The following is a 24,386-nucleotide window of genomic DNA, read 5'->3' as shown; positions in this document are numbered from 1 at the left end:
GAAAAATATAGATACCTTTAAAAAATATTAGTAGCTTCCATAGTTATAGTACTCGTAATAAAGACAAAATTAGCGCACCAACCACAAGGCTGCATAAAACTAGTAATTCTTTCCAAGTCAATTGTATACGTTTTTCCAAAATTCAAGTGTATACGATTGTTGTCAAGAAATAAATTTCAATCGTACATTAAAGTAAGGCCTATTATAATATAAATTAATATTTAAACGATGTTAGTGCTTGGATATGAATTGCTCCAGTAAAAAGAGGTAACACGACACTCTCAGCTGCATTTCCAGACTCTGGGGCGATCTTCAACAACCACTACTGTTTTAATGTTAAGTGGGAATGAAACCGTGATCCATGTGGTATCAAATTATTTAATTATAATTAGTATTATTATTATTTTATTATGTAGCCAACTTCACATTTCAAGGATCGTCATGCTGGCTTAAATGTCATGGATGGCCATGCGTAATGGTTGCAGCTCCATTTGAGAACTGGCTGTAAATGTAAATTTCTTTAGCCAATAAATATTCTTAAACATATACAGAAAAAATATAAAGATACTAGCTGCCCCCGCGAACTTCGTTTCTCCTTAACGTGGTTTTAGTTAGTCTTAATACCGCGACACGGAAGATTTACACTTGATTTGATTTGATTTACACTTCGGTCTAAGTAACACGTGGTTGGCTATGCTAACACCAAAAATTAAAAAAAAATAACACGTGGTAATCATGATATTGAATTGTAGCTTATACGACACGTTTGTCGGTTTACCATAGCAGTGCCATCTATAGATAACTTACTCAATTCAGTCGAAAAGTATCGACATCTGTTAGAATCTTTTGGAGTTAACAGATAATTGTGACTGTCAATTAATTATAGACAAATAATTTGCAATAAAATAAAATTGCGACTATAATTAAAGATCTAAGCTATCCTATCTCTTAAGTCGGACCAGACTGCTCACGGTGTGCCAATTTAATTTTAAATCGGTTAAGTAGTTATGAGTCCATCGCGGACAAACATCGTGACAGGAAATTTATATATATTAAGATTGATATGCAAAATCTATGACCCAGTTCTAGTTTATGGTCAGAAAGCTTAAATCATAGACCGAGAACCGAATAGTCTCGACAAGCTGGTAATGTTAGGGAGGGGTGATGGCAGGAGAAGTCGAGATCGCCCAAATTAAGACAATGATGGGTCTCAACATCCCTGATGCATCACAAGCTGAAGATAGAGCGGTGTGGGGGCAGTAAGTTGACGTTTAGGGCTTTTCAAGACAGGCACGACCTTCGGTAATGAAGACTAGGAAGTCTAGTCTGTAGCCAGATATTAGTCTCTTGTCTCCAAGTATGGTACGGTAGAATGGTAGGAAATTAATTAAAAAGTGTTTTTATAGAACAGGGGGCAAGAGGCTTGTCTGATCTTAAGTAATACAGTCACGCATGGCTACTCAATGCCAGAGGGCTCGCAAGGAGTTGCCAACATCTTAAAAATTGCTACGCTCATTGGCAGCTGGTTCCACATAGTAGTGGTGCATAACTGCCACAAAAAACAATAAGGCTTAAACATGACAAATAAAAGAGAAATAAACTATTGTAAGTACTTTATTAGAAAAATCTTGTATTGTACAATAATTAGAAAATACTTAAGATTAGTTACAGGCTATAAAATTTTTTTTATTGCGTCATTTTTGACAATTGACAAGTATCAACAAGACGCGGGCTTGTTAATGGCGACCCGACAGACGACGGATTTTAGGTCCTTTATCGCTTCATCCTGGAGGGCTTGATCGAATTTCTGTAAATGAAGATTATTAAAATCATTATTAATATAACAATAACAAATAAACACGACATTACAAGCAAGGATATCAAAGACAATATTATTATTCATTCCCACAATGTATGACATTCACGAGAAAGACTCGAAACTAAATGTACAAGCAAAAGCAGTGTTGGTCTGACTTCAGCGTTCGACTCTCATCATGATCATCATGAGAAAATCTGGTTTAAACTCAAAAAGTCGACTCGTGTCAGACACGAGAGGTCGATCATATACTTGACTATTAGATCATAGAACAGAAATTTCAAGCCCAGACCAAAAAAAAAAGTTATAGCGCCAGTGGTTTGTTTTGTTTTTATAGAAGATCTGGTTGGTCAAGGTATGATGGTTTTATATGAACTTTCTGTCATCCAGTAAGAGAGTGACAAAATTCAAAAGTTCAGGATAAAATCAAGATGTTAAGGAACGGTTTTAAATTAAAATTAAACTAAGCTAAGAAATACGATCGCGTTTCCTCGCTTAATATTCATTCCCAAGGTTCAAAAACAGCAGAGAATTCCATCCGTCACCAACCTAGGAGTTCAGGCTCACATTCCAATCATTCGCGAATAAAACAGAATAAACACTTTATCCAGAGCTTGACGTATTCAGTAGTGGCCTACCTAATCCGCTGTTTTGCTAGAAATTGTTTGTAAGATTTATGTTTACCATAATTGTCATGAATTATAAAAGATACCTTGAACATAAATAAATATTATCCTATACACATTATCGTCATTAAAAAAGAAAAATTATAATCACTATGTAGTTTACTCACTTCGTTGATAATAACTGTGGGCACGAAAGATAGTGGCCGCTGGACAGCATCAGACTTATCCCCATATGCAGCTAACAGGTTGTCGCCCTGTTCTCCCGCCGCACATTTCTTCAGTTTGTCTGATTCTACTTCACGTTTGACTTGTTGCAGACACTAAATAATTTTTGATATCATTTTAATCACCTGCTTAGTATGTATGCGTAATGTCTTCAAGGGGAATGTGATATTAAAAGGCATGGTATCACTATAGGGAGAGTATTTAGACCATAACCAGATATTATCTACACGAGTTCAATCCATAATAGATTCCAACAAGGCTGTGAGCGTATGTTCCACTACAATGCATTTAAACAGTTGTTACGCTAGCTATCAAACTATTCAAACACCTTCCCAGAAGTGATAGATCTCACCCGTGTAATGCTTTTAAGGGATAGGTGATATTAAAAGGCATGGTGTCATTATAGGGAGAGTATTTAGACTATAATCAGATATTATCTACACGAGTTCAATCCATAATAGATTCCAACAAGGCTGTGAGCGTATGTTCCACTACAATGTATTTAAACAGTTGTTACGATAGCTATCAAACTATTCAATCACCTTCCCAGAAGTGATAGATCTCACCCGTGTAATGCTTTTAAGGGATAGGTGATATTAAAAGGCATGGTGTCATTATAGGGAGAGTATTTAGACTATAATCAGATATTATCTACACGAGTTCAATCCATAATAGATTCCAACAAGGCTGTGAGCGTATGTTCCACTACAATGTATTTAAACAGTTGTTACGATAGCTATCAAACTATTCAATCACCTTCCCAGAAGTGATAGATCTCACCCGTGTAATGCTTTTAAGGGATAGGTGATATTAAAAGGCATGGTGTCATTATAGGGAGAGTATTTAGACCATAATCAGATATTATCTACACGAGTTCAATCCATAATAGATTCCAACAAGGCTGTGAGCGTATGTTCCACTACAATGTATTTAAACAGTTGTTACGATAGCTATCAAACTATTCAATTACCTTCCCAGAAGTAATAGATCTCACCCCTGTAATGCTTTTAAGGGATAGGTGATATTAAAAATCATGGTGGTAAGTTTTCACAACAGTTATAAATGACTTTGCTATTTTTATGGCTATTTTTATGTAACTGATTGTGCGGCTTCTTTATTAATCAATCTGAATGTACTTTGAAAATAAACGATTTATTATTATTATTAAATACTTCTCTCGACCACAACTCTTACTCTATGCATAAAAGTATTGTTTAAAAGCTTGCGAAGGAAATGTGGCGTTCAGCGGTCTAAATACTGCCCTATTACTGACTGACTATTTTCTTGAAGGGCTTTGAACATTTCAGCTCGGGCTGTTGTGGCGTCTGTAGCTCGACCAGAATGTGTATATTCCAGCGGCTGTCACAAAGGCGTCTCCTGCAAGACTCGGACTTCGACTTGGGTGACAATCTAGGGTGGTCAATCGCTTTAAGAAACTTATTTATTGGAAATAGGGTATAACTTACAGTATCTAAAGATTTGTCTGGACTAGTCTGGCCCATCAGACAAATAACCATCTCCATTTTGACTGTGTCCTCCAGTTTCTTGTGTTTAAGAATACATGCTTGCAGCTGAAATTTACAATTAATATTAGATGATGTAACCTAGGCATAGCTATTGGAGGCTACAATGATGACCAATCCATCTCCGAGCGGATAGATCCTTTGGTGTTGCGTAGAGATGTTGGGTCTCTGCATCTCCTACCGCATTTACCATGGAGAGTGTTCAGAGGAGTTGTTCGGATTAATACCTGCAGCTGAGTTTCATCATCGGACGTCGAGGCAGAATACAAAATTGCACCCGTATCACCTCGACGTCCGCCGTTCCACGACTGAACGTTTTTCAAGGCAATTTTTACCGCGCTCCACCGCTATGTGGAACCAGCTGCCCACTGAAGTATTTCCGAACCAATTCGACTTAGGGTCCTTCGAGAAAAGAGCGTACAAATTCTTAAAAGGCCGGCAACGCACTCGCGAGCCCTCTGGCATTGAGAGTGTCCATGGGCGGCGGTATCACTTCACATCAGGTGAGCCTCCTGCCCGTTTTCCCCATATTTTATTTAAAAAAAATAGTCTGAATATTAAATATGTCAAGTTATCATGGACTACATAAAATATAAAAAAAATGTATTATGGAACATAAGATACAAGTCAATTTAAATAGGTAGACATCCCTGCTCATCGGCAAAGAAGACAGAGGATGTAGGCCGAGAGAAAAAGCCGGCGTAAACAACTTTCGGTACTCTTTTAAAATAGCAAATCATCAAACAACACTTATTGTAGATGTAGCCTGTCATAATAATAATAATATCCACATCTTATTGACATATACATATATATGTTTATAGTTATATTAGTGCTTGCCCACACGATTTTATTTGCTAATTTTTGTAAACAATTTGTTTCTTTTACCATTTGTCAGAATGGGCTGGCCCAAAAGCGTGCCTTCATAACTAACCTTATTTCCGTAACACTCGTCCTCTCCATGGTGACAGTTGAACTGCCACTTTCCATTTACTTTGTCGTGCTGAAAATATACTTTTTATACAGAACTGGACCTGGACTGTTGGGGAGACCGTCCAGAAGATGTTTTTGTATCCGCTTAAATGAACCAATATTCAACTGTCTAGATAGAAAGTGTTTTAAAAATGAGGAACCAAATCGTGCAGTGCCTGGAGAAGTCAACAGCGAAGGAGTGGAAACACAGCCTGCTTCTGGATGGACATTGTTAAATAATTTGGCTAGGCAAACATTGTCCGACATTGTCACACAAGATTTAGTGACAAAAACATCAATTCTGAATGATTATATTTCTTTACTAGAGATCTTTGACGGCTGCGCTCGCAGGTCAATGGTAAAATAATATAAATAACCGACGGCGCGGACTGGGAATCGAACCCAGATCGTTTGGTCTCTGGGTGTGTAACCCAGAGCACTAACAGTTAAGCTATCCGAGACTCGAAACCTGACCTGTTTAGTTGCTGTATAGATGCCACCCAAACGCATACAAAAAATTAATTCAAATCGGCCCAGCTGTTTTAGTTCCGTGACATACACACGTACAGTAGAACTGAACTGTTTAAACTAGTTTTATTTAAAATTATATTGTACACTAATATTTGGACACAATTTCAAAATTGCTCATTTTCTGATAGAGAAACTAAATAATAAATATAACAATGCGTGCGTGTGTACACACGTAAGAATTGAAACTACTTTATGACCTTATTTTTCGAAAAATGATCTACTATATGCAACTTTACAGAAATTAGTTAAATAAAGTTTAACAAAAGGCTTTTATTATCATAGAAATGAATACAAATAATACAATTATTTCATTTTACCTTATTACTACTAATACTATTACAGAGTTTCATTAATTGTAATAGAATTATTACTATCATTGTTATCGTTATTGTATATTTTTGTTATTAATGGCTTCGAATCTCTTCGAATCAACGTGGTAGGCACAAGAAAAAGATGGCGCGTAACGGAAAAATGTGACGGTAATTTTTTTTCCAACGCCGATAAAGAAGTTGCAATAAAATATGTTTATTATGGAACATAAGATACAAGTATCACTTATTCCGCGTCATTAAATTTGTATCGGAGAAGATGAACTCATCGGCAAAGAAGACAGAGGATGTAGGCCGAGAGAAAAAGCCGGCCAGGTAAAAAAGTCTCGGAACTCTTTCTACTACTAATTCAAAAAATCCATCTTCCCGTGGAAAAAATGTTTGATAAACTTACAGTACTCTTTCCATAGGGCACCAGCTTAACCTTGACGGAGCCGCGCAGCTCCCTCCAAATTGGTGCCAACTGAGTTGTGATAAAGGACTTACTGTCTGGACACAACGACTCGTAGTAGACCGCAATTTTCACCTGGAAACATTGGAACAATGAAGACATCAGACTGTTAACAATAAAGGAAGTATAATTATTTCTAAAGGTCGGCAACGCACCTACTAAAATGGGTGTACGATTACTATCCATTTTTGGGCGTCCCGTGGGCTTGGCCCACCTAAATTTTGTTTTTAGATAACGATCATAATTAACTGTTATAATTATTACGACGTAATGATTATTAATATGACATTGGCATGCCTATTTTTATATGGCTTGTTGTGTTTTTTTGAAGTTATACATCTTTTACACCGTCACAAAATACCGACACCCTGAAGTTATCACAGTCAACGCTTTAAAATAAAAAATGGCCATTTCTTTAATTGTGTAGAATTTTTTTTGTGATAAAATAAACTTTAACTAGATAATGCGTTATAATTAAACTTTCAATGTATTCAATACCTTTTTTATATTGTAATTGTCGTTGCTACGAACGTAGAATGAGGCAAAAGATTAAAACATTTAAAATATTTTTATGTTGTTACGTCAAAGAAGTTAACTTGTAACGTACGTACAAAGGTACACACACGTTTAAACAAATAATCAATCCGAGTTAGAAAAAGTTACCAAACCGTACATAGGGTGGACCGTGGTACAACGCGGTACGAACGTTCACTTGGAGTTGAAATCTACTATATATTTAAGCAAATGGATGTTTATATATGAAAATAAAGCAGTTACAACGAATAAGTGCCTGGTTTTATTAAGTCATGATTTATGTAATCTAACATTAGTTAAGTTACATATATATTTTACTTTATATAAAAGCGTAAACAAAATGTAAACAATCATCGCCTACTTGAAGCCAAAATTAGCCCTTTACCACTCATAAATTTTAATTTCACATTCTCGTTTCCGATAATGTCCAATAACATAAGTGTCGCAACTGTCAGACAGCTCTACGAAGTCTTTAATACGTCAAGTTAATTTTTTTACTAACATAACTTTTACACATTTAAAGTAAACGGATTCTTAACGGTTCTTTAACGGATTGAAGTTATGTATCATTATAAACTTATAATTATTTTACATAGGTTTAAATTTTTCCGACGCTTCGCGTGCTTTACAGCGTGCATGGTCACGGTGACTGAAGACAAAAGGTGTTGAATGTCAAAAAGTATCACAGCTGTAGAGAAAGTAATATTATCTGTATTTTTATTTTATGTAAAATAATTATAAGTTTACAATAATATGCTTCAATCCGTTAAAAAAGTTGTTTCTCTATAAGCTCATGTTTTTGATTAAGGCCAGTTAATCAAAACAAACATTTAATCACATTACAAATATGATTCAATTTTAAAAGAGGCATTCTTAAGTGCCTATCTGAAACCTAAGACGATGTTTTAGTAATATTTTTTGCTTTAAATTATTCTAGTAAAATCTAAAATTGGAAGACCATTTTTACGAAATGTTTACTTTTTAATGTCATGCAACGTTCATGTTTGCTGTTATTTTTTTTCAAAATACTGTAACTAGCTGCTGTGGTCTCTGGCAGAATGACAAGCACTGTGGAACAACTCTGCTCCTCAGCATAATGCTGAGCCAGGGCCAATTACAACCACAGCACACACACATTACACAACTAAACCTTTTTCTTTTTAAAAAATGTTATTGTTATTTTATGTGTTTCTGTGTGTGTGTCTTGTTAGTAATATATGTTATGTTTATGTCTATGTTTGTCAATATACTGTAGATATAGCATTAGATATGATGTGGTGAACTTCTTTCCGCTCCTTCTAATCACGAATACATCAAACTGAGTGCTAACATTATTGTTTTAGTTTGCATGATTTTCTTTACCCTCTCAATCACATATGATGTTATAAAAACGATATACACTGAAAAAAATGACATGAGAACTTAGACTGTATTCCTCAGCAGTATTCCGCAACTCCCGAGAGGAAACATTTATGTCGAAGTCCGCCAAGCGTCCTTACTTGGTTACAATGTAAATACATAATTGTGTAGGTCTAAAATTAATAATCTCGACGAAAGGTCTCCATGGAAATTTAAAAAAAACCACCAAGCATTGCTCATCAGTTTTATTGTAAATCTTTTTTCCTCTCTTTATTATGCAAAATAATATAATATAATCAGAATATAATACATTAGAAAACCGCTGTGGTTTGTATTAATGTAACCGTAGCAGTCTTGTTTTGGAGCGCGACAATTGCATATTAAAGTAGTTTTTGATGTGAAACAATAATAATTATTATTGTAACAATTAACAAGCAAATTTATTGTGAAACATTCATTATTGATACTTATAATTTACGATTTTAGTAATATATTGAAATAACTAGCTACGATTCTTGAGTTTACCAACATATTAAAGCCAATTAAAATTTACTAATGTTATGTCCAATACTTTTGTAACATACTTCAGTTACCATCGACCAATTGTCACAGTAATACCGTCCTCAGAGGCAACATCGAATATAACTATTACCGAAGTCACTGATTAAACGAATTGACTGGTCACGATTTGAAATAAATTCGTAAATTTTTGTATTTAATGAAAATAAATGTTTATCCAATAAATAGTTATCGATATCTGGAAAAAAATCCTAATTTTTTCGACATATTTAGTTCCTATCACAATATGTTCTTTTCTGCATATTACATTTACAAAATAATGTCGATGTTTCACATCTGCCAGGCGTCCCGTGACGGCTCATATTTTTTAATTTACTGTTTATGTTGGTTAGGTTAGGTTATCTAATATCTGATTGCGTTCTTTCGCCATATATGTTGTTTGCTCTCGATGTACAGAGCCGAAACTGCGTTACTTCTCGAGTCCTACGTCATGTTCCACTCGTTTTTTTTATGTCATCTCGGAAAAAGTGCTCGATTCGAAGACATTTATTTACTTTTTCTGTTATGGGCAATATTTTGTAGTGTTTAAAAATTACTCTTTCTTCCTCAGCACATTTCTCGAGACAACATATTTGAGGATTCGCGTTTGAATGTTATACAAATATGCGGTCTGTTAACGGTACCATTAAAAATTGAGGACAAAATTGAGGACAAAATTGAGGACAAAATTGAGGACAAAATTGAGGACAAAATTGAGGACAAAATTGAGGACAAAATTGAGGACAAAATTGAGGACAAAATTGAGGACAAAATTGAGGACTCAGTCAGGCGTGTAAAAGGGATATTTGTCAATTGTTCTATTGCTTTATATACTCTAATTTAAAATACAGTGAAACCTGGTTAAGTGGGACCTGGATAAATGAGAAACCTCTATTATTGAGAGTTGCAACGAAGTCCCGGTTCTTTTTCATTAAATTACCTCTGTTAATGGGACTTTTTGAACCTGGTTAAATAAGATTTGAATTCTAAGACTTTTTCGATGTTTACCTCTATAATCGAGACTGTCAATTACCTAATAAGTGAGACAAATTAATCAGGTTTCAACACATTTTGACGTGTTTGTTTACATACATTTCTCGCCGTCTTTCGCGCTTGATTGTCAGTACTACATATCTCATGTTTTGCTAGCAACTAGCAATAAAATACAAACAAACATAGACGATTACTTTAAGTCATAAACTTTACCGTATTTTTTTTTCGACGCAATACATTATGTATGTACATTCATACCTACATTAAATTCATAACATCAAAAATACGCATTTTTATTAACATTTCCACCAGTTAGTGAAACTGAATTCTGAAACTGAATACTTCTAAATTTCTTTATTTTTGACTGGTGTTTGACCTCAACATCAGTTAGAATATGCTAAAACACAAACACGCAAAGGGCAAAATAAAACAATAAATCATATAACACGTAATGACCTCAATCCCACCTGCACGTACTGCTGGGCTAGTACGAGATTTATTGTTTATATCATTTAAAACGATATCGTAACGCATCCGCTCCTTGGATACTAAGCGAAGAACAAATATCGTATGTCTATATTTATATTTAACATTAGCTGGAACGGTGAAGGAAAGCATCGTAAGGAAACCGGCTTGCATTGGACACAAAAAGTCGACGGTGTGCGTCAGGCACAGAAGGCTGATCACGTACTTGCCTATTTGATTAACAAAAGAATGAAAAGAAAAAAGAAATGAAACATGATACAGAAATCTGAGGCAGACCGGAAAAAGTTGTCGCGCCATTGACTATTATTATAGATGTTTTTTAGCACTGGGAATAGTATTCAATAAGAAATTTGACATACGCTGTTCCAAAGTAGGTTTTAGAAGTTAGGCTTATATATCCAATAAATTAAAACAGCATTTACACTATTTATAACCTACATAGTAACGATAATAATAAATTTATTAACAAATTTGAAAAGTTTGGTCCCTGTGGTGCTTTAATGCTGGAAATTTCTCGCTGTATTGCGATACGGATATGGCACCAGCTCTGGGGTGACAGGCGCTAACCCAAATCTTTAATTAGCATCTGCACTTGAACCCCACGGTCCATGAGTCTCTACTCCAAAGGGAACACAATCAATGTTGGAATTTAATTATTTATTTCTCAAGATTCATACATACTTATCTTACATATAGTTACAAATCTATATAGACTATATACACCTATACGACTTCTACAATACAAAGAGCCTGGCATGTTGCCAGACTACTCGATGGTGAAAACTCCTTTCAATAACACATTTTCATATGTGATTGTCTTCCTCCAATAATACCTTTTCCTACTCCTTTACATATATATATATATATAGGTACTAGCTTGCGTTTGTTTATTTAGACAACTGGATTTCGGGCCAAGAAAAAAAACGTATATATTTTTAGAAGGCTTCGCCTTCTGGGAATGTGGGTGGTGATCAATGGGTGATATCACATGAGATCAGCCTCTTGCCCGTTACTAAAAAAAAAACATTTATAACATTTCTAATACCTATATAACGTAATATGGACTTTCTGTGAGCATTTAACATTCGCTCGAACGATGAAGGATAACATAACTAATCACCTACTAGCCATGAAACATATACCAGTCGTAAAGATTTATATACTTTACTTTGAAATAAACAAATATACTTGAAGAGCTACGAACGATAGAACTCGTACTAGACCTATTGAACACGTTACCTCGGCCTGTATCTGCTTACGACGCCTTTATTGCCTATATCCGGTATCCATAAAAGCAAAAAACTCATTGCAGTATATATTTAGAATGTATTCACGATTTATCATGGATTTTTTTCCATATCGACTCGTGTACAATATAAATCGACTTCATTCAAGTACAGTGATACATCGATGTTTTAAACAGACCACCCTACGCCCAAGGCATCGCAGCACATGGACACCAATTTTTAATGGGTGCGTTGCCGGCCTTTGACGAAGGAGTACTCTCTGAGGTTGGCTCAGGGAAGTAACTGGCAGTTGATTCGCTTCGGCTTCCGCTGTATTTATATTTGAGATGAGAGCAAGTTTTTGCGAGACACTAAATACTGCACAAACAGTTTCTCCCACTTCAGACTCAAAGCTATCTATTTGCACCGTTTTTAACCAAAGCTAGACTTATTGCCTAAACTCTTTGACTTCTGTGGACGTATGAAAAGTTTGACATAAAGATTGCTTAAACATATAAATAATATTTAACTGTACTCGCCTTATTGTCATCCTTTTTGCTCTTAGCGAACACGCCACACATGAATGCTAGAACGCATATTACTAACAGTGATCTCATTTTGTACTGCAACAATAAAACATAATTTAGTATCATTGATTCTATAATACATTTAACTAAGAGCGGGTGTAACGTTCGTAGATTATACATTAACGTAGTTAGTGAAAATAAAATAAAAATATGTTTATTTCACGTCATTAAATTTGTATCGGAGAAGATGAACTCATCAGCAAAGAAGACAGAGGGTGTAGGCCGAGTGAAGCCGGCGTAAAAAAACTTTTAAAATAGCAAATCATCAAACAACACTTATTTTAAAACAAATATCGCAAATTAATTAGAGGTAGCCCGTCTAGCACTTGTCCCAGGGCCTTATAAATTAGATAATCGTTAACTTTGTAGTAAGCCTTTATACACAGCTTATAATACATTTCTTAAATATATTAAAAGGCAGAGATAAAAGAGCGTCTGGGATTTTATTAAAGAATATCTTTACTTTAGATAGTCTTGTACGCGGAAATTGCAGCCTGCGTTTGTTCCGAGTATTAACATTGTGCTTATGTTCTATTCTAGCAAAGTTATCACTGTTTTTGTAAACATACATAATATTTTCATAAATATATTGCGAGTGAAAGGTAAGTATATTAATTTCACATTTTTTAATCACATAACCTTATGATATAACTATGACTCTGGGGGTCAATGACCGGCTCCCCCTATATTGCTCTATACATATATAAAATCGTGAGGTATATAATTAAATGGTAAGTGATTTAGGTACTCTTATTATATATTCGTTGCATCCAGAAATATACAGTTGACAGGGCAACTGGGGCCTTATCACACTTATAGACAATCACTGGGAGATAAAAAGTTACATAACGTAAGCAAGCAATGCAAAACACATAACACCGTTAGATGCAACGAATATAATGAAATGTGTGTGTGTACTAGTGTACACAGGTTAGAAGTGAAACTTTGTTATGACCTTAAAAAAAATGATTGCAATTGATTAAGTAAAGTTAAAATAGATAAAGTTCAACAAAAGGCTTTTTAATCATAGAAATGAATACAAATAATACAATAATTTTTTTACCTTATTACTTCTAAGATTATTACAGAACTTCATTAATTTTAACAGATTATATCATTGTTATCGTTATTATATATTAATTGCCTTGAATCTCTTGAACAAGAAAAAGACGCCCAAAAAATGCAGTCAACCCATTTTAAGTGGGTACGATGCCGGCCTTTCAGGTAGGTGCTAACCGTGTCTTTGAATAGTTAGAGATTACATCTCTCAAGGAAGACTTCCAGCCATCAAGGTGATGTTGATGAAATTTTGAATTGATAGTTTTACATCAGTTAGTACGAAAGTTAGGGACTTTGTTTAAGCAGTAATATTAAGTATTATTTATTGTTACAAATTTTAAATTAAGTTTCTCATTTAAATAAAATACATTTATGCAATGAGAAATTAAGTTCTTTAATTATAAAATTTCAGTTTTCTTCTGTTTATTTATGTAATCCGTTTTGGCTTTATTATCTAAGTGTTTGTTTTATAATATGAACGTTAGCTGTAAGAGAGTATAGTTATGGGCTCCCAAAATATTAAAATCGATTATGTTTTAGGAACTTTAGAACAAGATGGAGTATTTATGATGCTTTTAGCGAGTTAAAGTTTTGCCTTTTGGCATTGTTGGCGCGAAATTTGTTGTTATAATCAACAGACGACCAATATTTTTTTCTAGTAATAGTTAGATTTCTAGGTTAATTAAAGACAAGTTAAAAACAGCGTAATACAAACATAACAGACCTGTGAAAACTCTATACAATAAAGTCGACATTGCTCGTGTACACTTCGCCTTGGAATGGCTCAGAAGGGAGAAAAGAGGACGCCTAGAAACCTGGGAATATAATAAAAGGGATTGCGGAAATGAAAGAAGAATTTGGAGGAGACCTACACTCCGTCCTGAAATGGCAACGATTTAAAATATTAAGAATATCGTATGACAAGTAAAATTTACTAAACACGCTCAAACGTTATAATTCCAACCATAGCTATTTTGATTTAACGATATATTTTTGTCATACGACCCACCCGGTCTGGATATTAACGTTTAATATTAATAAAATAAAGTGCGTGTGTACAAAGTACACAAGTCAGAAGTGAAAGTTCGTTTGTTAATTAATTATTACTAAGGTAAAGCCCCAATGGACGATCGTTCATATACCAGTATACGATCACTCCACGTATTTGTATATCTATATTCACACTGTTTACACACCGTAAACGTTATGCGACAGTCCTAATATGTAACTACTAAACGAATACATCAACCAACAACGTGTATTTTTTCTCGATCTCCCTTTCTCACTCTCTCTCAATCGCTCTCTCCCTTCTTCAAATTGTTTTACCCTCATACGCCTAAAGAAGTTTCACTTCAATAATAATTATTGGAGAATTTATTTTAGTATTTTTGTACATAAACATATAAGTGTTACTAAGGTAATGATTTTTAATTAATTAAAATTATTTTCTCAGTTTTAATGTGTATTTAAAAAAGAAATCAAAGGTCTGGGCCTCAGATTTATGTATCTTTTTCATAAACATTTGTTAATTCGTTTTGGCGTTAATAGGCTTGCCAGTTTCCTCACGATTTTTTTTAATTTTAATGTCAAATACGCACATAGAAAGAAAATTTTAACGCACAGCCGGGGATCGAAGCTACGACCTCAGTGACGAGCGTCGCACGCTGAAGCCACTAGGCCAACACTGCTCTAATGTGTATTTAGACATCATAAACAATTTGAAAGTTACATTATTATGACATTATGATAATTAATTTGACATTTGTTATATCTATAACATGTTTTATTATATTTTATGGCGCTACAACCTTTGTATGTCTGGATTTTTGTGGCTCTCTTACGATTCGTCAATCTAACGCATGTTGGTAGCCTTCTGTGCCTGACATGTGTCGACTTTTTGGGGCTGCCGACATTTCATTGATGCATAAAACCGGACCTACGACCTCAGGTATGAGAGTCACTGATACTGCCAGGCCAAAGCTGCTTTTTTTATTATAACAGCGGTTATTTATTGCCGCTAATATGTTTCAAAATAAATAAAATATTGTATTGTTGTCACGTCACAAAGTCTTACTTACGTAGTCCAGATATTATTGTTGTACAATACGAATTCACTTCACTTTAAAACTGGTTAAGCCAGCTCCCTGTATGTATGTCTCTATTGTTACTGAGTGGCCAACGATCTGTCAGCAGTGACTTTCACAATTGTCCATTCGTTAGACCATTCGACTGTGACACGAATGTTGTGAGGGACGAGATTCCGCGATTGTATTATTATAAAATTATTTAGGCAAACCATAATATTTATTCATTTATCCTACAGCCAACAAAAACTAAAAATATATATAATAACAAACAATTACACTAAAAATATATCAACAAGTTGGTTCAAAATTATACAAAACGAAACTATTCAATACATTTATTTTTGGCTGTGTTGTGTGATGGTGTTACAGTGAGTGTGTACGTGAAGGTGGATGTCATGCTCAGCCGATTTTGCGCTATTAATATTCTTAATACTGCCTCTACGATAGCTTAAACAAGCCGAAGCTTAAATATTGGTAGTAATATGTCCGGGCTGTGCGATACAGTTGATGTTGATCTGCTTAACATGAAACAAAGGACTCTTACAAGGCTATTAATAATAATAATAGTATTACTTCAGATACTTTAACATATTTTTAGGATATCTAAAATAAATACTAAATTGTTTAGGTATCTGTCTATCTGTTTATCGAAGGCATCTTCCAAATCCTCTCTTGTCTGGACTGTGTTACTCTTTTCTTTCACCACTTTTCTGTTCCTATTGCCACGTGAAGTCCATTACCACCAAAATTTTATTTGTAATAAGTTAGTTTTTCATCTTAATGAATTATTATTTTTCCTTACATCGTTCCATCGATCTTTGACACACCTAAATCTTTCCAGATCCATGTCAGTACAGGTAGTAGACAAGTATTGAAAAGCTTCCTATGAATTGCTATCATGACTTCTCTAACCGGCCAAAAGCCTTTTCATGCTTTTGAAATTTGTCGACTTCTTCGTTGCATCTCTTGTCGATATTATTTGACCGAAGTACGAGTTTAACTTGTTCAGTTAATTTTTAATCTTATCCAACATCATTTAATTGTGATGACCATGACAAGGATTCAGTATTCTTATACTCGTATAAAGTATGAGTGAGTGGTTTTCAACCGTGGTCAGCGAACGGGCACATCAAGTTGACAGTTGACATTCGGACAGATTACGAATTGAGGCTTAACGCGGTGGTATATGGCAAAATTTTTGACATACGGGAGACGCAATTAGCGCTCTCTTTCTGTGTTAGCGTGTGTTACAGTCCTCTCCTCTGTTTTCTTCTCTGTCTTCGCCACTACAATGTCTAATCCCGTAATAATGCTACGAAGTTTTATGGTAGATTCATGTTTGTCAGTTCATAAGTGAATTGTCGCCAATGGACTCAATGCCAGAGTGCATTTTTTTTAATGACTCTAGTCGAATTGGTTCAGTCATATTGTTACAAAATATTTTTTTCTGTTGTTTTATTTTCTGGATATCTCATTACAACGCTATCACTTATAACTTGTTCCAACCAAAATTATCGCACCTAACCGTTACAAGTCAATTGAACTTTCTATCTGATGGTATGAGGATTTCACCGTATCGCACCAGATTCGGCCATTTGAATATTAATTTCTAATAATCTTAATATATATAAATCTCCTGTGACGATGTTTGTCCGCGATGGACTCCTAAACTACTTAACCGATTTGAAATTAAATTGGCTGGTGAGCAGTCTGGTCCAACTTAAGAGATAGGATAGCTTAGATCTTAAATTATAGTCGTAATTTTATTTTATTGCAAATTATTTGTCTATAATTAATGGACAGTCACAATTATCTGTTAACTCCAAAAGATTCTAACAGATGTCGATACTTTTCGACTGGATTGAGTAAGTAATCAATAGATGGCACTGCTATGGTAAACCGACAAACGTGTCATATGAGCTAGGATTCAATATCATGATTACCACGTGTTATTGAGGCTACTTTTTTAATTTTTAATGTTAGCATAGCCAACCACGTGTTACTTAGACCGAAGTGTAAATCAAAATCAAATTATAGTGACGATAATACAGTGAAAGTATTCTCTCGTGTCACGGTATTAAGGCTAACTAAAACCACATTAAGGAGAAACGAAGTTCGCGGGGGCAGCTAGTGTTATATAGAAATCTCTTCGATCAACATGTCATGTCTTTCCATTCACGGGAGCCAAACGGCCACCTGATACTCCGTCATACCAATGGAAACTCACGTTGCTAGAAGGCTCGCATGACTAAGCACGAGTCGGAGAGGAAAAGTCTGGATCGGTCTGATTCAAACGTCCTGTCTTGTTACAGTTTTGGGGACAATGTCGTCTCCTGTCGGTCCTGGCTGCGTACAGGTTTTTTTGTGGATATAAATATAGCCTAACCTCAGGGATAAAGCGATTCTTCATTACACACAAATCTTTCGTTAATAATAGTAATTGTTTATTTGCCATGATAGTGGTACAGTGGTTAGATCGATCAACTACAAATATCCGCACAATCAGCCGTTAAGTGTTTAATAAGAGAGTTAATTGAATCTCTAGACAGTTAATTAAATGTCGATATTCAATCAATTCGCTAGTATTTTGATTTAAATAAAGCAGCGTCGAAAACGTTTAACTATCTGTCTGACCCAAAGCCAGCGTGTTGATTAACAATGTAAAACTAGATTTATTTGTTATTGTTATTTCGGTGTGCACATAAATACAGAACAGATACAAAAATCTGAGGCCCAGACCTAAAAAGGTTGTAGCGCCATTGATTATTATTATATTCAGAAAAAAACAATCTAAATATAGTCGGAAATACTTTTGTTGTAATTTTTCGTCACTTCACACGGTATGTTTCAATTAACCCATTTATTGCGCTTAGCTTCTCTCTACCTACTCTAATATTATATGGAGGGAAGTATTTCAGCCGACAAAGACAACTTTACCTCTTTCACAAACGTTTCTTATCTTTTGTTTACATTAACACTTTAATCATTAACTGTATATCAGCTAAGTAGGTTCGGAGTTAAATTTATGGGTCAGTTTCAAAGTAACCAATAAAGTTAAGTAAACTTCTGAATACTTATTGCTTGAAGACACACATTCACTGTTAAGGATAAGGCGGATGTGTCAATTATTATTAATCCTTAACTATGTAATGATTTTAATAATAAATTAATATAAACAAACAATGTAATTACCTTTCTCAATAAAACACATATAACTTGTTTTAACGCGCTCATCACACTGACAGTACTTACTGATAATCGTGACCTTTCATTGAACCAAGATAATGCTTTGTAAATAAATTATAGTAATTGCTTTCTTTTTGAAGATTTAACACTTTTCAAAGCTTTAAAACTCATGTTTATATGTCACAAACAAATATACAGTATTTACAATGTTAACCTACAAGAAAACTAGCAAACCTGACAGACGTTGTCCTGTCTTAACTATGAATATTGATTAAGAATTGCTATATGTAACTAAACATGCTTTATGATATACAACATTTTTTGTTTGTTTTTGTGGCGCGTATATGAATAGTTTTGTTGGTATTACGACGTATAACTGGCCATGTGAAAAACATGGATTTCCACAAACAATTAGCGACTGTAATTATTATATATGTATCACTGGAAGCCTACTCTGGAGTATAAGTTTGATGGAAGCAATTCAAAGCGAAAATCGTGAAATTTTGCTTAGGTTCATTGATTATCATGGTGCATTGTCTTGTAACAGCACTTTCTTCTTAATTAAATTCTTCTGACGCTCCAATAACTCTACGTAATAGTAACTGTTGATGGTTTTTGGTTTTCCCTCTCTAACGTAGTCAATTTATGTTATATACTGCCCATCCCATTGATGCGATAACCTACCTAACTTTTGTGCTGACCGTCGATTGGACTGGAGACATGGTGGAGCCATGTTTCATCCATTGTGACATAACGACCTAAAAGTTCGGGATTATTACGATTTAACAGCTTCAAACACTGACCGGATAATACATATACAGAAACTCAATCAGTTTCTGAATCTCATCCTTGGTGTCGTTCGATTAGTCACATATATATACATTTTTGTCACTGGCCTACCTTCTTGACAAGCGACAACAGGAGATCCAGTAGATGGGAAGATGTGTCTTGGGAAAAGTAAACTCTTTTTAAACAATTGGAGGTCGTATCTCCCAGGAAAGATCCCCAACAGGAGTCGATTCCAGTTACAATATAGACCACAACCACATAGTCTAAGAATCTAAGCCAGACTCACCGGTTTTATGACTCCGGAATGTCACTAGGGCAAAATGACTGATGCCAATTCAAGTAGTACTTTGATCAAAAGTTACCCTACCTTATTGACATCATGTACAATACAAACAATTAATGAACTAGATAAGTAACTTTGAATTATGTAGCCTTTAGCCTTGGAAACCATGGCCTCCATTGTCAGAGTGCAGCTCGTTTTCTCGCCACGCCGCTTCCTTGCCTCGTCATTGTTCCAGCCATGTTGGAGCCAAGAGACAAGATGGCAAGCGACTGCATGGTAAGTCGTTGATCCCTTGGAAGATGGGCTTTGGCATGGGATGCTACTCGTGTACCCTCTCTCGGACGATCATATGAACTGGGAGGCCGCAGAGCAGGTGAGAAATAATACACGGCTCAAATATAGTCTTTCCTCCATCTTCGATTTTGTTAGTTATATGTTTTACCAATTCTTAAATGGCCGGCATTGAGAGTGTCCATGGGCGGCGGTATCACTTAACATCAGGTGAGCCTCCTGCTCGTTTGCCCCCTGTTTTATAAAAAAAAATGTATTTTCTATTTTTTCCTCTTGTAAATATTCGAACCTTTTTGTAAATTAGGTATTCCATCTTTGTTTACATGTTTAGTTATTTATAATTTATGTCAGTTGCAGGGTAACGAAATAAATAAATAAATTTCAGCAATTATTAATCAATTCAAACAAAAACCAATGGACAATTGTAAATAGAATTACTCTACCGAATGTTTAATTTATGTAAAGTTAAATTTATAAAACACAGCAAATATTCCTCTCGCAATTTGACCTGTAAACTGGCGCCTGTGATAAGTGTAACATAATTCATATCTATATTTATTTGACCTCAAAATAAAAATTCAAATATATTATCATTGGGATTGACCTGGAGATGGGGTTAATATCCGCTGCCGAGTTTAATCTCCGGTCGTCGAGACGAAACAATCTCAAGCATTGCTGCTCAGTAATTAGTCATCTTCTTTTATTTCAATCAGTATTCTTTTATTTGTCTTCTCAATCAAATACTGATAATATGTTTTTTTTATAAAATAGGGGGCAAACGGGCAGGAGGCTCACCTGATGTTAAGTGATACCGCCGCCCATGGACACCCTCAATTCCAGAGGGCACGCGAGTGCGTTGCCGGCATTTTAAGAATTTGTACGCTCTTTTCTTGAAGGACCCTAAGTCGAATTGGTTCGGAAATACTTCAGTGGGCAGCTGGTTCCACATAGCGGTGGTGCGCGGCAAAAATTGCCTTGAAAAACGCTCAGTCGTGGAACGGCGGACGTCAAGGTGATACGGGTGGAATTTTTTATTCTGCCTCGACGTCCGATGATGAAACTCAGCTGCAGGTATTAATCCGAACAACTCCTCTGAACACTCTCCATGGTAAATGCGGTAGAAGATGCAGAGGTACCCCACATCTCTACGCAACGCCAAAGCAGAAAGCATATACACGAACGTGACAATGACATGAACGTGTACTTAAGAAGCTCAGATCAGATCCACCAGAACCTACCGCTTCCACAGCAGTAGCAACAAAACTACGAAGACTATAATAACCATGCTATTAATGTACAGAAATCCTCGGAGCAATGAGGTAGCTCTGTGAAGCCTGCGGTGTGCTCAGAAGAGTTCTGTGCTTCTGGAAGGAGCAAGGCTGGCTTAGTTGGCCAGAACTTTAAGCACAACGGACCTAATGACAGTCTAAATGCGGAAACTAAGTCCGCCAGCTCATCTATTATAGCCATGGATGCTGATTTTTACATACTCAATATGGAAAAATATTTAGTTTATGAAGATTTGATTTTTTTTTTTTAACGGTGAAATAAAATAAGGTCATAAAGAAGTTTCACTTCTTACGTGTGTACACTAGTACGCACACATTTTTTAATATCTATCCATAGACGCTAAAATATCATAGACACACGTCAAACTTATGCCTTAGTCGTTTTGATTTTAAACCATGCTGATAGAGGACAAATCTTTGTTTTTATTTTTTTATGATTATAATTAATTATTAAAAGATGTCATGTGGAACATGGTGTAATGGCTGTAGCTCCTTATATTTATAAACAAAACTTGGCGATTAAAAAAAGAGGCGGAGAGTCTATTGGCAGTTTTTCTCGCCCGTTCTACGTCCTTGATTTTAGAACTGGCAGTAAATGTAAAATTAGAAGCATTTATTTGTATTGCTTCATTGACATTCATAAGTATATGTTGTGTTACCTTAATAAATAAATGATTTTCAATTTGAAACAATTCCATTTCTATTCAACCGAATGTTGAGTTTACAATGCGGCAACAAAACAATGCTTTGCTTAGAAATTACATTTGAAAATTGTTTACGAATTTACCTAACTTTAATTGTAATAGTTACAATACAAGCGGTCGTGCGTTTGTACCTAGCTCTATATTTTTCTATATGCGCAATATTGTGAAGATAAACATCTTAATGAAACAGGTATTTAACTAACCTATAATAAATCTTCATCTCTAAATCTCTAAGGACCTTTAATTATCCCTAAGGTATCCTGTGATTATGGTAGAATTTGTAATGATTAAGATACTATTCACAGCAATGCACGGTTTAATGTTCCCGTTACAGATTAGCAAAAAAAATGTGATGAAAAGTGACTGTGGACGTTTTCTGGAAACTTTCGTCTAGTTTTTTTTACAATCTTGCCATATTAATTACTTACTATTATGATTTTCTTTATTCCGACATACATTTTATATTTACATTGTTCATTCGCGATGCTTAGCGATTCCCGTGAGTTATTTTCTGTATTGTGGGCTACTGTTAATTTTGTTTTGTATTTATGTACGTTTAGCTATCTTTTAGCACGGGTTGTGACAAAGTAATATAAGCGACACGGCAGGTTTCATTAAGTTGTAGCCTATAATTGCTGAAATAAACAAATTTAACTATTTACCTGTGTGCCAAGTGTATAAAAATAAATAAAATCACAGCATTTTATACTGTACGCTTAACGAATGCTCTGTCAGCATACATAGGAATGTATTACGTGAACAAAGACTTGACTTGAACAACGACTTGAAAGTCAACTAACGATATAAAAACTATGTATATTTGTAAGTTTCTTATCCGTTATTTTCACATACCTAATAATAATTGCGTATAACTTTATAAGTGTTAAGACTTTTATTAAGCAACTTTAAGCTATCTCGCAAAGCGTTTGTACACTTAAATATATCAAGGTTAAACATGTACACTGTACAGCACAATTACAACCTGTTTGGTTAAGGAAAAAACTTACGTTTTGCGCGGCAAAAGGTAGCAGTCAGTTTGACAGGTTCAACGCGCGCGCACTGCTAGAGCTTAGCGTATATACTGGCCGTAAATACTTTTGCCAACTCTTGGTTATGAACCAAAGAGTATATTATAATCACTTCGTTCTATTACACTCAAGCGCTGTATTTTACTGTTTGGCGTAATACGCGCCAAATAATGTTTTGGTGTTATTATACAGTAGAATTTCAAAGTAATCTTAAAAACATGATCAAGCGATCGTATCTAATTAATATTATTTGTTAGATGCAATAATACAGTATAATAAAAAATGATTAAGCATAAAAGACTAACTAGCGGGCTTATTGATTTATTAAATTAGATAAGGTGAGCGCAGGCACTTCAAAACTACTTAAGACTACTTAGATAAAAGAAATAGACGTGACCATACTACATTGGTTACAGTAACATCTCTGTCCAGCGAGGACTTAAAGGATGATTGAGAAGGATCTAAGCGTATAGGGACGGGAAGGATTCTTGGCGAAATTGGCTAACTTGGCTAGGCTGGTATATTAACTCATGGAACCTCATCCCATGAATTTAAAATCGTTGCTGGTGTAAGCAGGACTTATACAATTGAAGATGGCAATCCAAGTGTCCCAGGGCGGCTGCTCGTTTGCCTGGTTAACGTAAAAAAAGTGGAGAATGTAAGATAAGAGATGGAAGACGTGAGCATCACGCTGATGAATCGCTGACCAGCCTAGCACGTACTGGGGACTGTTCAAGTATTACATAAGCAGATTTACTGCAATTTATGCCCCCCCCCCTTCCGTCCTCTTGTCTTGCTCTCAAAAAAATAGTACATAAACATAGTAATTTTTTGCAGGAATCCTCGAAAGTGCATTTTGTTTTCAAGCATAGACAATGTTGGTTATATGTGTGAAAAGTAAATACTGATGACGTAATCACCAAATAAAAAACAAAGACACCCCCTCAACTCTATGGTGCTTACGTCATACTTGAACGGCTCGGTTACCAATTGGTAACCGTAAGTGGTCGTACTTTCTTAGACAGAATATGAAACGAGTTTACTACGCAATTCCTCATTAGATTAATTAAATACTTAAAGTCGTGCTGGTATTGGTGAGCAGGCCAAATGTTCTCCAAGAACAAGCAGGAGTGACTCTGCATCTTCTACCGGATTTACCATGGAGAGTGTTCAGAGGAGTTGTTCGGATTAATACCTGCAGCTGAGTTTCATCATCGGACGTCGAGGCAGAATATAAAATTCCACCCGTATCACCTCGACGTCCGCCGTTCCACGACTGAGCGTTTTTCAAGGCAATTTTTGCCGCGCACCACCTCTATGTGGAACCAGCTGCCCACTGAAGTATTTTCGAACCAATTCGACTTAGGGTCCTTCAAGAAAAGAGCGTACAAATTCTTAAAATGCCGGTAACGCACTCGCGTGCCCTCTGGAATTGAGGGTGTCCATGGGCGGCG

General features: G+C 35.3%; 1 protein-coding gene across 2 annotated transcripts; it reads right to left on the bottom strand.

Annotated features, from left to right (window-relative positions):
- Positions 1 to 1,598: 1,598 nt before the first annotated feature.
- LOC123718166 (gamma-interferon-inducible lysosomal thiol reductase-like) lies at positions 1,599 to 23,038 on the bottom strand. Of its 2 annotated transcripts, none has more exons than XM_045674589.1 (7): positions 22,912 to 23,038; positions 12,169 to 12,252; positions 6,417 to 6,548; positions 5,125 to 5,193; positions 4,134 to 4,238; positions 2,610 to 2,762; positions 1,599 to 1,807 (listed from the first exon to the last, which is right to left on the bottom strand). In XM_045674589.1, exons 2-7 carry the CDS (start codon positions 12,244 to 12,246, stop codon positions 1,718 to 1,720), a joined length of 627 nt encoding a protein of 208 aa, XP_045530545.1. In that variant the 5' UTR covers positions 12,247 to 12,252; positions 22,912 to 23,038; the 3' UTR covers positions 1,599 to 1,717. The 2 variants fall into 2 exon arrangements, with proteins under 2 accessions (XP_045530545.1, XP_045530544.1); XM_045674588.1 differs by lacking the exon at positions 22,912 to 23,038 and adding an exon at positions 18,555 to 18,617.
- Positions 23,039 to 24,386: the final 1,348 nt, after the last annotated feature.

This window comes from Pieris brassicae, chromosome 14 (assembly GCF_905147105.1).
Source record: "Pieris brassicae chromosome 14, ilPieBrab1.1, whole genome shotgun sequence".
Taxonomy (NCBI): Eukaryota; Metazoa; Arthropoda; class Insecta; order Lepidoptera; family Pieridae; genus Pieris; species Pieris brassicae.
The sequence above is the reverse complement of the archived record's forward strand: the minus strand, read 5'-3'. Positions and strand labels throughout refer to the sequence as shown.

Coding starts and splice junctions, on each gene's coding strand:
- LOC123718166 (XM_045674588.1), bottom strand. CDS start 18,596: ATGAGCGCGTTAAAACAAGTTATATGTGTTTTATTGAGAAAG. Junction 12,253..18,554: donor TATGTGTTTTATTGAGAAAG/GTAATTACATTG, acceptor TTATTGTTGCAG/TACAAAATGAGATCACTGTT. Junction 2,763..4,133: donor CAGACAAATCTTTAGATACT/GTAAGTTATACC, acceptor AAAATTATTTAG/TGTCTGCAACAAGTCAAACG.